This window comes from Cyrtonyx montezumae, unplaced genomic scaffold (assembly GCF_038088225.1).
Source record: "Cyrtonyx montezumae isolate F1298 unplaced genomic scaffold, pur_monq_1.0 scaffold_35, whole genome shotgun sequence".
In the NCBI taxonomy this organism is placed as follows: domain Eukaryota; kingdom Metazoa; phylum Chordata; class Aves; order Galliformes; family Odontophoridae; genus Cyrtonyx; species Cyrtonyx montezumae.
This window is the reverse complement of record NW_027072040.1, coordinates 1,136,969-1,151,565: the sequence shown is the minus strand read 5'-3', so window position 1 is coordinate 1,151,565 and position 14,597 is coordinate 1,136,969. Positions and strand designations below refer to the sequence as shown.

General features: G+C 56.1%; 1 protein-coding gene across 3 annotated transcripts in view; it reads right to left on the bottom strand.

Moving 5' to 3' along the window:
* Positions 1-1,478: 1,478 nt before the first annotated feature.
* The window catches only part of ACSF3 (acyl-CoA synthetase family member 3), a 36,393-nt gene continuing 23,274 nt past the window's right edge, over positions 1,479-14,597 (bottom strand). For all 3 annotated transcript variants that reach the window (XM_065745308.1, XM_065745309.1, XM_065745310.1), the window contains 4 exons: positions 11,310-11,436; positions 1,958-2,092; positions 1,753-1,864; positions 1,479-1,600 (listed from right to left, as the gene is read on the bottom strand). In XM_065745308.1, the coding sequence (XP_065601380.1) occupies positions 1,483-1,600; positions 1,753-1,864; positions 1,958-2,092; positions 11,310-11,436 (492 nt within the window). In that variant the 3' untranslated portion in view covers positions 1,479-1,482. The remainder of the gene's footprint in view (positions 1,601-1,752; positions 1,865-1,957; positions 2,093-11,309; positions 11,437-14,597) is intronic.

Genomic DNA, 14,597 nt, shown 5'->3' with positions numbered 1-14,597 from the left:
AGTCTTGCCCCCAATAATCCCACCTCAACCCCAAGGGCCCTATCCCTGCTTTCTCCCACATCCCATCATCCTCAACCCTATCTCTATTCTAAGCATCCCCACTGACATCCCAGCTCCATTCTCATTCTCATCAGCTCAGTTCCATCCCCAATAGCAACACCCTTGCCCCCATCACCCCCATCCCATCCCATCCCATCCCATCCCATCCCATCCCATCCCATCCCATCCCATCCCATCCCATCCATCTCTCAGCTCGCCGAGGCGGTGGCAGCAGGTGGCAGCATCGCTCCGGGCACCGATGTCCCCTCACCCGGGGGATCGCAGCGGGAGCGGTTGGGGCAGCCGGGGGAGGGGGGGAGGGCGGCAGCCGATGCCCCCATCCCGGGGCTGGGCAGTGGGGCCGTGCCCCTCGCCCTTTGTCCCTGGAAGGGGAAGGTGCGGCGTTTTGGTGACACGGGGTGGCCGTGCCATGTCCCCCTCTGGGATTCTTGTTCTTGGAGTTACCCTAACCACCACCCCCACCCCTCACCCCACACAGGGCATCTGCTGCAGAGCTCCGTGGGGCAGGAGATGGGGCGGGGAACACAGGACAGGGGATGTGAGACGTGGGGAAGGGACAAGGGACACAGGACAGGGGACACTGGGCATGGGATGGGGTCATGAGATGTAGGACATGGGATGAAGGTGGCAGTGCCAGGCTGGGGGCACAGCACGGGTCCCAGCCACCCCCGCAGCCCCAGCTCCACCCCAGGACAGCAGTGCTGGGTGCTCAGGGTTGGGCGTGCTGGGGGCACCGCTGTGGGGCCGGGTTGGAGCCCCCCCATGAAGGAGATGGATGGCCTTGTACCCATGGCTGTACACACGATGGGAGCGTTGATGCAGATGTGGCTGGCAAGTGAAGTGAGGGAAACTCGGGGGTGGGGGGGGGGTGGGGGGGAAGGCACACAGCCCCCATACCCCCAGCGTGGGCAGAGCAGAGCTCCAAAACAGACACCGCTCCATTGGCACTCAGCTCCACGCACCAAACCCCGCCTCGGTGGGCTCAGCCCCGCCGTGGGGCACAGCCCACAGCTGCGGGCAGGGGGGTGTGGTGGGGTGGCAGCCAGGTGCCGGGCAGCATTGGCTCCCTGTGGTCGTCCATCAGAGTGACAGCTCGCATCCCGCGGGGCGTTATGGATGGTGCTGTCACGGTGCCGGCGCTGGGTGCTGCACTCAGTGGCACTGATGGATCGTGAAGAGCTCTGGCTGCCATTTATTCTCTGCTGACCTTGTCGCTCCCCGTTGTTGCTTGCTTAAGAGTTATGAATGCGAGACATGATAATTTGATATTGATCTATTTGGTGGGTGCAAGAAACCGCCCCGCGCGGCCGGTGGTGTAACGCAAAGGGTCCGTGCGGCCCTCCCCGTGGGGGAGGGGGGTGACCCGGGCACAGCATTACCTGCACCCATCTCCCTTTGGCCCCCCCGGGGTGGGGGAGGGGGCTACGCTGCGTAGAAGCGCTGCAGGAGCTCCTTCTTGTTGACCTTCCCCATCTGGTTGCGGGGGATCTCCTCCACCACGATCAGCTCGGTGGGGATGGCGTAGGGGGCCATGGTGTCCCTGCAGTGTGGATGCACGTGGTTGGAGCACCGTGCGGGTTCAGGCTCTTTGTTTGGTGTCATCGCATTCAGCCCCGTGCCCCAACTCCTCCAGCAGCATCTCCCCCATGCCAGCTCGCTCCCAGTGCCCCCTCCCACCTGGTGAGCCCTCACCTGGCCCACTCCTTCAGCTCCTTCACAGACAGCATCTCGCCCCTGCGCAGCTGCACCACGGCGCTGACCCGCTGCCCCCACACCACGTCCGGGGGCCCAATGACGGCCACATCTGGGGAAGAGAGCAGAGGACGTGGGCCAAGGGGTTGTGGGGAGGGGGGGCTGTGCTGTTCCCGTTCCGAGCTCAGCCCCGCGTGCTGCCCACCTGAGATGTGGGGGTGTGCGAGCAGCTGACGCTCCACCTCCAGCGTGCTGATCTTGAAGCCCCCGTTCTTGATGATGTCCACCGAGGTGCGGCCCTTGATCCAGTAAACACCATCGCGGTAGGCTGCCGTGTCCCCTGAAAAACAAAGCAGGGTCCCTGAGGGCTCCCCCCGCCACCCCACACACCGGGGCAATGGGGCACAGCGTCCCCAGGGACCCCACAGATGGTGCCAGGGGTACACAGAGCGGGGCGGGCACTGGGGCTGCTGGCAATGAGCAATCAGCTGGGGGGGGGCAATGTCAGGGAGATGAGAGTGCCCCCACGCGTGGCTCCATCCCTCCCGTGGGGTGGGGGGGGGAGGTGTGTGCTGGTAATTCCCGCTGGCACTGCGGGAAGATTGAGGAGGGGTCACGTCAGCACAGCCCGGCTAAACGCTTAACAAGCTGTTGCACTTTGATAGCTACTTAAGATGATTACTCACATCCTGCTAATAGCGGTGGGCCAGGAGGAGGAGGAGGAGGAGGAGGAGGAGGAGGAGGAGGAGGAGGGGGAGGGGGCTGTGCTGTCAGAGCCGTGATGGCAGCACAGGGGGAGGAGAGGGGGGGGCTCTCAGTGTTACCCCCCGTCCTTGCTCTCATGTCACATCACCACCTCCGTGTCTCCCTGCTGCAGAAAGCAGCTCCCAGCCGTGGCCAACAGCCTTTGTCTTCAAGGTGAGGTTTTTGGGGGGGGTTAAAAGTGCTTCTGTTTGTAAGGGAAGGGCTGAGTACGGAGAGTCCCCTGGACGTGGCTGCCACGGTCACACACGCCTCGGGAACCCACAGATAAGAGCCCCAGAGATTTCTGCACTGAGTTTCAAGTTGCAAAATGCTTGTTGCAAAGATGGAAGGGCCCTCGTGGCCTTTGGTCTGCAAAGCAGATTGGTCTCCCAGCAGCAGTCCCCAGCTGAACAGAAAGCCCTTTGCTGCACGGAGCAAATGCTGCTGGGTTCCCGTGCCAACAGCCCTGCACCGTGGGCAGCGTGCTGCTGGCAAACAATGCAGCCTTGCAGCAACAAAGGAGCAAACGTGTGGAGAAACTGTTGACCAAGAGAACTCTTAGGCTGGAGAAAGGAAGAACTGGAGGGCTCTGAGACAGTAGGAATGCAAAAAAAGGGCCCTTTGGGTGAACCCAGAGGAGCAGGGACTGGGTTGGGGTGCAGAGTCAGGGCTGAGCTGGGATCTGCTGGGAAAACCCAGGCACTGAGGTCAGATTTAGAGCACAGCCAATGGAGAACCCAACCATCCCCTGGCTCCATGATCTTTAAGGTCCTTCCAACCCAACCATCCCCTGGCTCCATGATCTTTAAGGTCCTTCCAACCCAACCATCCCCTGGCTCCATGATCTTTAAGGTCCTTCCAACCCAACCATCCTCTGGCTCCATGATCTTTAAGGTCCTTCCAACCCAACCATCCCCTGGCTCCATGATCTTTAAGGTCCTTCCAACCCAACCATCCTCTGGCTCCATGATCTTTAAGGTCCTTCCAACCCAACCATCCTCTGGCTCCATGATCTTTAAGGTCCTTCCAACCCAACCATCCCCTGGCTCCATGATCTTTAAGGTCCTTCCAACCCAACCCTTCCATGGCTCTATGATTCAGTGGCAGTGATGCTCCCGCAGCCCCCGGTCCATCCATCCCTCCCAGCACAGCCCCAGATGCAATGCTCAAAGAAGATCTCTTCCCACTGCTTGAGAGCAGCTGTGGGAGGGATGGGGGCGGACAAGCACTCAGAAGGTGAGCACTGAAGGACTCCTCTGGGAATTAATCCACCCCAAGGGACGGGGCCGCACGATACGCGTGCGTTGAGGACATACGTACACCTTTCCCTCCCCCTCCACAATGAAAACTGCATCGATAGATCCCCCATCTGCTCACATACATCACACACTTCACTCCGGTTTATTAGCTGGAATAAATCATAAATATTTCATTATACATCACCGACGCTCGGCTGCGGGAAGGCGCAATCCATCACCCCGACGCTCCTTGCGACCTGCCGCCACGCAATAAGCTTTCCAGTCTATTAAACAAGATTGATACAGTGTGCTGGGATGGACTGGGGGGATTTATTTATGGAGAGATGGGAGAGGGAGGGACGGAGCGTGCGGTGATGCGTGGACGCGCCGGAGCTGCTCCTGTTACCTCCTAGGAGATGGCCAAGGGTGGGAGCTCCGGCTCTGGGGGGCTACGTGGGGGAGCAGCAAGGCTCTGTGTGCACAGAGCTCTGACCCTGCACTGCTCAGCACCTCCACGCTCACTGCAGGGCACTGTGTGCTGCGCTGGGGTCGGTCAGAGGCTCTGGGGGAACTGCACACATACCTATCTAATGAGATGCTAAGTGATAGGCTAAATAACAGGAGCAACTCCAGGTTGATTTATGGCATCGGGATGAAGAATGCGTGTCACTGCTGACAGCCATCTTGGCCACGAGCAGGCTGCTCCAGAGGTTAGAGTACAAGCTGCAGCAAATTAGCAGCAATTAGCAGCTCTCAACTGCAGGGCCTCACCAGGTGACCCGCCCCGGTGCACAGGGCTCTCTGCACACCTCTCCCGCGCTCTTAGCACACACAGAGGAGCCCTGCAGCATCCTCCCCTCCAAACGTGAAGGCAGAATATCCCGGGCAGGAGAAGCAAAACTCTCAAATGATCAACAGCCACAGCTACACCGGCCCCAGGAGGAGGATGGAGGAGCCTGGAACCCAAGCTGTGTCCCAAGAGTGCTGCACCATCCCCTCGGCCTGGGATGCTGGGACAGAGCTGCTCCCATGCAGCGTGGTGGTGTGGGGCAGGATGGAGCCGAGGTCCTGCTGCTCTAGCTCCACTCCTCCCCTGCTCCACCACTGCACTCAGGGCTCCCTCGGCTGCCAGCACACCAAGGGCAGGCTGGTTCGTGCTGTGAGCATTAATAAAGCATCAAAGCTGCTGGAGGGGGAAAGAAAAGCAAGGGGGGGGGGGGTTGGAACTTCTTTACGAAATGCATGCATATGGATAACGCAGCAATTATTAAAGAGGAGATCATCTCCCTCCCCAGCATCTCCACGGGCTCTGGCTTGCTTGGGTGAAGTGCAGAAGCCCCTCCAAAGGGAGCAGGTCCTGCAGCCTGACCCCAAACCTCCAGGTGGGCAGCTTCACCCCGGGGCTCAGTGCTCTGCTCCCAGGGGTCAGGATGAGGACTCCCCCACTTCCAACACTGCAGCAGATTGGCACCTGCACCAAGCCTGGAGGTAATTTAATGGCTCACAAGAAAGGAAATAAATCTATTAGAGCAGAATCGCTGTTTGTTTACGTATCTTGCCACGAACACCACCACGAGCAGCAGCAGCAGCAGGTGGATGTGCAAGCACCATTTATTTACATAATAAAATTGCCAAGGAGATTTGCAGCTCTGGGGCATCCTCGTTTCCCCATGCACACGCCTGGCTCCCACCAGCACTGATGGCACACGGGTGGAGGACAGACCCGTGACCACCCTGACCTCCCATCCCAGGAGCTGTGAGCTCAGCAGCTGCCTCCCTGCTTCCAAACTCCTGCAAACAGCACTGGGAAAAAGGGGGAAAAAAAAAGCAAACCCCACAACCCTGCTCAGCTCAGAAGGAATTCGTGTCACGCTCCGCACAGCAACGTCTGTTTGCATTCCACACGCTGTCAGAGCAGAAAGGGCAGAGCCCCACCGAGATGAAAGGCTGCACAGCCTCCCCTGGCATCCCCACCTGGAACAAAACTGCACCCAAGGGCATCTCCCAAAGCGCCGTGCTGGCAAGGCACCGCTCGGCTGAGTGCAATTGGAGCCACAGCCTGGGAGGAGAGAGCTGCAGATAAGAGAAACCCACTTGCCAGGCACTAATCCCGAGCCCTGCTCTGCATGCTGCTCCTGGGGCACGCTGAGGACCTGCTGCTGGCCTTGTCTTGGCTGATCCACACTGATCCCTGCACTTCTCAGCTGCAGCTTTACAGCTCTGTTGCAGCAGGACAAGATGCCACGAGGATGCTTGCTGACCCCACGCTGTAGCCAGGCCTCCCCCCACAGCCCGTTTCCCCCACCATGTCCTGCACGGCTCTGTGCGCTCACTCATCGTCAGCAGGAGCTCGTGGGTGTCTGATCCAAGCAGGGTGGGCAGAGGGACCCCCCCGCTCACAGCCAGAGTGACTGCAGATGGGTTTGCCCAGAGGACAAGCCAGAAAGGAAAACGGGGAGGCTGGGATGGGGGGAGAGTTCAATTAGCATTTAAATATTTATAGGAATCCCTGCAGACGATGAGATGAAAGAGAAAACTCGAAGAGGGATAAATAAGCAAATGCTGCAAGGTGTGGCTGCTCAGCCACACGTGCACAGCTCAGAACGTTCACTGTAATCATAACAGCATTGGGCAAAAGCCCTCTGCTTTGGGTTCTGCCCCTCTGCTCAACAGCTGAGGGATCAATTACACGTGAGCTAAGGAAGGCGATGCCTCTTCCCCGTGCAGCAACCCCTCCCGGCCCCTTGTGAGATGGATTATTAAATAAAGCACAGATAACGAAGGCAGGATGTTGACTGAAGAGGGATATGCAGTGGGATATCTGCTTAAATTGTTTGCTTAAATACACCGAAGCCTATGCTGGTGCTCCCAGTGTAACACTCTCAGTCATAAGCCAGCTCTCACTTGCCTTGAGCGACAGGAAGACTCAGCAAGGTGTGCACCAGGAGGAGCACTGCTCAGCCCGTTTCTTCATGCATCCCATGCTCTCTCCTGCTACCACTGCTCTCCGTCCTAGCCCACTTGTGAGCTTGCAGCTCTCTCACTTCCTCGGGCTCGTGGAGCTCCATCTTAAGTCTGCAATGCAACCTGGCTGGAGCTGGGACGGGGCTCCGTGCATCCGTCCCTGGGATGGGAAGTCATCACCAGGAGACACAGCACAGCAAACCCTTCTCCTCCAGGTGCTGCCACAGCCAAAGCACAGAGCACACCCTGGAAGGTAATGGCAAGTAAGTAATGGTAATGGTAAGTGCTCAGAGCGGAGCCTGGGTCTGGGGGAGGTGGGAACTTGGGGTGTGACTGCTCCGTCCCTCTGCTATTGGACTCAGGGGGTCTCCAACAAGTCAACGTTCAGCATCCGTGGTGATCTGCAACCAGAGCAGAGCCCTGAGGAGGAGTAAACAAGTTCTGTGCCAAAAGCTGCTCTCATTTACAGCTACAGAAATCCAAAGTCACTCCCTGGACTGCTGAAAACATCACTCTCACAGCAGACATGGAAATACATGGGCTCACTGTGCTCCGATGGCCCTCGGGCTTCCAACCATCGGGCAAACCCAACAGTGCTGTCTCCTTATGGATCCTGCAGAAAGAATAAGCTTCTCCATGTGCAGAAACACCTCCTCAGTGAGGGCTGGTGGGGGCCTGGGCCCACCTCGCTGCTGGCCTGCCCCACCAGACAGCACATGGACTCACACTGCTCTGTGACTCCGACTGCAACACAGTAAAATTAAGGAATCATTTAAAACAAAAACCAAACAACAACAACAACAAAAAAACCCACCGAATTTGCATCAACTGAATTTATGACGAGGAGAGACACTGCAAACAAACAGACAACCTGCAGATTAGGATGCTAATGAGATGCTTTTCTATTTATAATCTGCCTTGATCAAGGAAAAGTGTTCTCTGTTTCAGGTGTCAGTGCTACTCCCACAAATGTAAGTAATTCCCTTGGCAGGGAAACACCTGCCTGCCTCTGGGGATGGGCATGGGCTGGGAAAAGTGTCTGTGCTGGAGCCACGTGAGGAGAGAGGGAAGAGAAGGAGAAGAGGAAGAGAGAAAAGAGGATGAGAAGAGGGGGAGAATAAAAACTGAAGAAGAAAAAGAGAAGAAAAAGAGGAAGAGAAAAGGAAAAGAAAGAAGAGGAAGGGAAGAGAGAGAAGAGGAATAGAAGAAGAGAAGAGGAAGAGAAGAGAAAGAAGAGGAACAGAAAGAAAAGGAACTTGACAATGTGAAAAACACCTACACCACTGTTTTCTTAAATGCAGCTTAAAGGAGGAAAGTTAAAAGATGAGTCAACATTTTGAAACGTGCATCAAACTAGTTAAATGACTCTTACTTTCTTAACGACTTATTAATCAAAGAGCATTGATTCCTGAATCAGATTCTACCACCAACAAGCTTTCTATCTGCTCCATCCCGATGCACGCATTAAGAGAGTTTTATTCTGACAGATACAATATAGCAATCAATAAAATCTTATTATATGGAGCTGAGATACATGGATTTGTTGCAGGATTTATGCACTGCTTCCAGCCCCGGTGCTATTTTATGTCTCTGCCTTAACCTGTAATTGAAAATAAATCTCTCTGGATACACCAGATTCTCATTTCCTGGAAGTATGGCAAATGCAAATGGGAGCACCTTTCTGTGGGGACTCAGCACCTTCCTGGGGGGGCTCAGCATCTTCCTGGGGGGGTTGAGGGCTTCTTGCTGCCTGGAGCAGGTGGGTACTCTGCAGTGTCCCTGGGAATGGCTGGAGGGGATTCTGATCTAAGCAGCTCTGTCAACGGCACGAATACAATACAATCAAAATAATCAAATTCACTCAAATGGAAACGAGAGCTGCGGAGAGAGAGGCAGGCAGCGGTGCTAAACTGAGGAAATCAAGAGGCAGGGAGCAGCAGTAAATCACTGCTGCAACACCCAGAGTTTGGCTGCGTCCCATCGCAGCCGAGATCCTGAATCCACCGAGAGGTCACTGCGGTGCACACACACACAGTCGTGTTCCCTCTGTCCCGGGGCACAGAGCATTTGCAGGGGGATTAGCTCAGTCGGCTTGAGGGGCATTGCCCTCTGGTGCTCACAGGCGTGCAGGTGTTGCACAGAGCTCCCCATCCCTCCCTGATTGCTGCTGGAGCCCTGAGCCTGCAGCACCAATGCTCCCTCCTGCCGTGGGTGGAGGCAGCGGCCGCTCGACGTGATGCTGCTCTCCTGGGTGAGACGGTTTCATGGGAGAAAAAGGGGTTTTAATAAAGCAGCTGTCAGTCAGGAGGAAAACGACTGCTGCCGTGGAAGCGTGGGCTCTCCTGGTGTTTAATACGCTCTGAAATAACACACGTTAGAGTGACTTACAGGGACTGCAAGCAGAAAGAGGTCTGGCCTGAGGAAGGTACGGAGAAATAAATGACCTGCAGCTAGAGAAGGCTCAGAAATGAAAGATTCCTTTGTGAGCTTGCAGCCTGGAAAACACCCTGGGCTTTGGGGGCTCCCGGGCTGCCCCGAATCACAAAGCCAGAGGAGGAAATGAGACCCACTCCTGTCTTGGTGCATGCAAACTGCGTGCAGTCCCCAGTACCCCATGAGCAGGGGGCACCAGATGCTGCAGAGCACGGGGGGAACACATGCAGTGCCCCATCATGGTGCCATGCCGTGCAGCACTGGCTTCACTGTGAGGTGCAGTGCCCACTCTTCCCTCGCAGTAATTACTCTTCATTTGCTGACCCGCTGCTTTTTCAGATTGCCATTAGCAATCAGCAGAGTGCTAAATTACAGGCACCGTGCGCTCCCCGCTGCCTCCTGCTTTGCTCTCTCTGAATCTCCCAGTCCTGGTGGAGCTCGGAGGACCTGGCACTGCCCACCAGCATTGTGCCAGCTGCTGTGTCACTTGGCAATGACCCACACGGGGTGGCACTGCCACTGTCCCTGCGGCATCACCTTGGTCTCCAGCAGCCTCCCCTTGCCAGCACTGCTCATCCTGCAGGCAGCGCTGGCAGCAGCCAGAAGATGGACAAAAATGAAAGGCAAAGAGTAGGGCAATGGGGCGAGGAGGGGACGAGGGGCCATGTCCTTCTGGGGCTGCTGTGAGGGTACAGAGTGCTGCTGGCACCCTCCGAGCTGTCCCCAGCCCCGGGCACCACGGCTCCACTCCCCCCTTTCCTCCCGGCTCAGGCAGCGAAAGGGTTAAGTTTAATTTATACTGATTTCTATTTAATATCATTCTCTCCCCGTAGGAGCCGGCAGCTGTGAGCTGATTGTACTCTCTCATTATGCAGTCTGTATCACTAATGGCCTGTGACAAAGGCATGCCATCTTCCAGGCCTTACCCCCGAGAGCCAATTAAACACACATACTCCCTTCCTGTTTGCAGCGCATTACAATGAAATTAAACTGAATTTCAAAATCATTTTCTCCTAAAGACATCTCTTTGCAATAATTAATGCATGCTATTCCTTCCCATCTGAAATATTCATCAGGAGTGTTGACTGAAAAAAAAAGAAAAAGATTTCTGCAGCCGATTGTCCCACACCCAGAGCTGAGCCCAGGGTGGGACCGTGGTGACAAATGACTGCTTCCTCACAAATGGACAATAAATAACGCAGAAAAGAGCATCCAAAATGCAGCCCCATGCTCCTGGGGTGCTGCACTGACAAAGGGAATGTTAGAACTGCAAAGGTTGGGTGGGAATCAGGCACCCCACCCCCCTGAGCTTCCCACCCCACGTTATGAGCTCTCTGCCAGGCCCTGCTGTCCCTGTACGGCACCCACCTGCCATAACGTGTCCCTACTATTGCAGCTTTACCTTCTGGTGAGATCTGATTTGAAAGAATCCAACACCAGAGCTGTCCCCATCCCTGGAAACATCAAAACCGCTCCTCGCTCGCAGTCAGAAAGGAAAGGCAAATCCCGAGAAGAAGAAACACTCCCTCTGAATTTCATAAACACAGCACACCACAATGAAGTGAGCCTCAGATTCAAAACAAAAGGTGTCTTTATCGGAGCCCTCTTTATCGGAGCCCTCTTTATCGGAGCCCTCTTTATTTGGAGCCCTCTTTATTTGGAACTCTCCTTATTCGGGAGACGCAGATTTTCACTTCAAACAACTGCAGGACACAACGTTTTGCAATTCCAAAACCTCTCTCCTGACCTGATCCCATCTCAAGGGTTCTCCCCCGGACTGCTCAGCTCCCCAGACATTACCACTGAAGAAGGGAAACCTCCAAGGTGGTGGCTGTGGCAGAGCCCCCCTGAACACACAGCCAGCCACCCCTCCAGGCCCAGCCCGAGCTTCGATACCAGCAATGGATGAGAGCAGAGCTGTTCCAGGGATGGGCTCGCACCCCTGGGGTCACTGATGTGACACCCACTGAAATTCAGCTCCAGCACGGGCTGTTTTCAGGTGCTGAGGTGGCAGAGTCCTGCAGCGCACAGCACGCTCCATCCCTTGGCTCACCACTGCAGGCCAACGCAGCAGAGCCCGGTGAAGCCAGATCCCATTTTCCAAAGCCACCCCTGAGGGCACAACCAGCAGGATACAACCACAGCTGCTGCCCCCCTCCTCGGGACGTGGTACAGTACCTGTCCTGAACCATCCATCGGCCGTGAACGCCTCCCTGGTCTCTTTGGGTCGGTTCCAGTACTTGTGGAACACCGAGTTGCCGCGGACCAGCAGCTCCCCTTCCTGGCCTTCCAGACCCGGAGTCACCTGGAACAGAGAGAAAGAGCGACTGCCTGCAGGACACGGCCGTGGGGAGGAACAGTGCCCATCACAGCAGCCCCTGTCCCCCCCAGAATGCCCATCCCTCGGGAACCCCCCCGGGTCATCGTGTCCTGCTGGCAGACCCTGGGGATGGGAGCAGGAGGCGCAGGGACGAGGCACGCTCCTGTGACTGTGCCACGCTGCAGTCTGCTGTGTTGACAGAGAGGAAACCTCACTTTCCCAAACCGTCAATCCAACAGAGCTTTTTTTTTTCCCCGAGGAGGTGGCAGGAAACACCATCTGATTTGCTCTCAAGGACGCACGCTTTCTTTGGGGCTCCCTACGATGCCACGGTTCCGGTGACAGCCTGGTACCCTGCAGACCCACACCAGCAGCTTTTCTACGGCAACAAAACAAAGATCCTGCTGCGATGGAAACGAGAGAGGCTGCAGCCCTGCCTGACGTGGCACGGTGCCTTGCAGCTCCTGCATGCTCGTGGCTCTGCCATTCCCAGGATGCAAGCATGCTGCGAGATGAGGCACGGCTGCAGTTAACCTCTGCAGGGAGAATGTGCAAAAGCACTGCTGGGAGAGAAGGTCACTGCGAGAGCTGCTTGGGCACCTTGCTCCGACCCTGCACAGAGCACTGAGACACCCTGCTCGAGCTGCTGCAGCACAGACACTGCTGGGATGCTAAAAGGACTTTACATCTACAGCTTTTGATGCAACCAAAGCCTCTCTAACAGAAAAATGCTTCAAACGATGCTTTCAGGGCACAGTTTTTGTCTTCAGTAACTTCTTCCTGATGTCCTGTCTTGCAGGATGCGGTGAGCTGCTCAAACAGCCCAAGCACTTCTACAGAACTGCTGTTTCCTTCAGTATCTCTGTGTGTCAGGCGCTGGGCTGAGCCCCCAGAGCCCCCACTGTGCCTTATCCCCACTGCATGGGATGCAAAGCTCATCACTGCCAACAAGGAGAGTTTGTTTGCACATTGTCATGGTAAGGATGGTGCTGGACCACAAGTTCAGCTGCACATTACCCAGCAGGCAGCACAGACCTCAAACCCCACCAGCACTGCTTCTCCCGAGGGCAATCCCATCCCAGCCCCTTCCAACCCCCCCGACCTCAGCTGGAGACAGCAGATATCCGAATTCCCCTCACACTGCAGCATTTTAATGACTTGTGCGAGCTCCAAAGCCGATCCCTGGAGCTATGAGGCTGCCTCTGACTGCCTACAGGGCTCAGAAGGGAAGGCAGAGGTGAGTGCCCCAAGGACCCGCTGCAGCTGTCCCACATTCCTCCACACCGTCCCATCTGATGCCTCCTGCTTGTTGATGTGAGCACAGCAGAAACGTGGCCGTGCCCCCAGGAGGGGTATAGGAGCGGGGCAGCCCTGGGAACTGACCCTGCCCTGCCCGTACCTGCGCTGCCGCTCCTCCTGCGAACCAAACCTTGAACGGGCTCCAAATCTCCCGTCACATCGACTCGCATTTTGGCAGAGGCTCAACCCACATCTTATCTACAGCAGTGCTCCTTGGCAGCAGGCACCTCCCGGTTGTGTCACTTAATGATGTTATGGCTGGCTTGCAAACAGTAAAACAGAAAGGCCGTGACGTTATCTTAATAGGATTTCTCTTGCTCCCAATGTCACCGGTGCTGCTCCCCAGCACACCACCCTGCTGCCGGCAGCTGGAGCTCCTATCTGCTGCACCCAGCCCTGCCAGAGCCACACGCAGGTAGTGCAGCAGCAGCAGTGAGGCTATAGCTCAGCTGCTGGGAGCACCCGATCTCTAATTGCTCAGGCAGCCGACAGTCCTCCGACGGCTTTCTGTGCTGTGTCTTGCGCTGCTGGAACACCAGCCCCGGTGCCCTGCGAGCCGAGGCACAGCCAGATAAGATTACATTTGCCACGCGTGAAAATAAAAGGTTGTAATAAACCCTCCGCAGGAATCCAGCGGGGTGATTATGCAGAGGGTGTTTGTAAATGGTCGGGAATCCCCGCTTGGCACGCAGCCCTGCGATTTGTTCAAAGTGGCCATTTGTTTTCTTGTGGGCTCCGAGATGTGCCATCCCCCCCCCCCCCCCACGTCCCCCGGGGGCGGCAGGAGAGAGGTCTGTAATGGACTTGGATGGGATTAGCAGCTTTTAAGGGGGCAGGCTCAGAGCCGTGGGGATGCAGGGAGGCACTGCCTGAGCTGGAACCTTCCGAAGACAATGAGTGGAAGCTGAAAGGTTTGAGAGGGGATGGCGTTTTGTTAGGAGCTGGGAGGAAGGCTGAGGGGCTCCAGTCTGCGCTGGGAATGGCAGCGCAATGCCACAGCTGCGCTGGGTGGGAAATCCTTACCCTTGGCCTCAAAAGAATCGTCTGCACCTCCTGGTGGAGCACCGCAGGCCCAGGGGCTGCAAATCAGAGCATCCTCTGCTAGGAGAGAGCCTACAAAGGGATGGCACACCCCAGGGAAGCAGAAGAGCAGCACTGCCCAGGTGGGGAGCTGGGACAGGGCAGTGCCCTTCGTGCCCTGCAGATCTCGCACCATTTTCCTTTTGCCTTTTTTCTATTTGCCTCTTCCTCCCCCCAGCGCTGCATGGGCTGCTGCAACAAGGGGAAGCAAAAAAGGGAAAGCAAAACCCTCTACATCTGCAGAGAGGACGAACTGCTTCTGCACCTCTGCCACAGCCAGCGCTGTGCGTCTCAGCTTGGAAACGTTTGGCACTTCTCCCCAGCTCATAAATAAGTGATGGCTGTAATCAAAATAATTAAGCAACCCAGCCTTTTAAGTGACTAATAGAAGACAGTAATTGATACGTGTGTGGTTTATGGAAGTGACGGATCTCTGATAGCAGCTCTCAGAGTTGTAAGCTTAAAAAAATATAAGTAAGCAGCCATAGCAAGTGTGGAACACCAAGGAACGTACAGACCCCAGACCCCCACCACCAGACTCCCAGGCACTCCGACCTCTCATGCACATTCAGAATTAAAAGGTCCCCACTAAGCTGCATGCTTGTGTGAAGGCATTCTCTTCCCTGCAGCTCGGCGCCCTGCAGCACCCTGCAGAAGGTAAGGGCAGGCAACGAACACCACAAACCACTTCTCTCCTGCAGGAAAGAGGCGGATTTCTGCTCCTCGGAGACACAAGGAAAGGGAAAAGAAAGCAAGCCACAAAAACC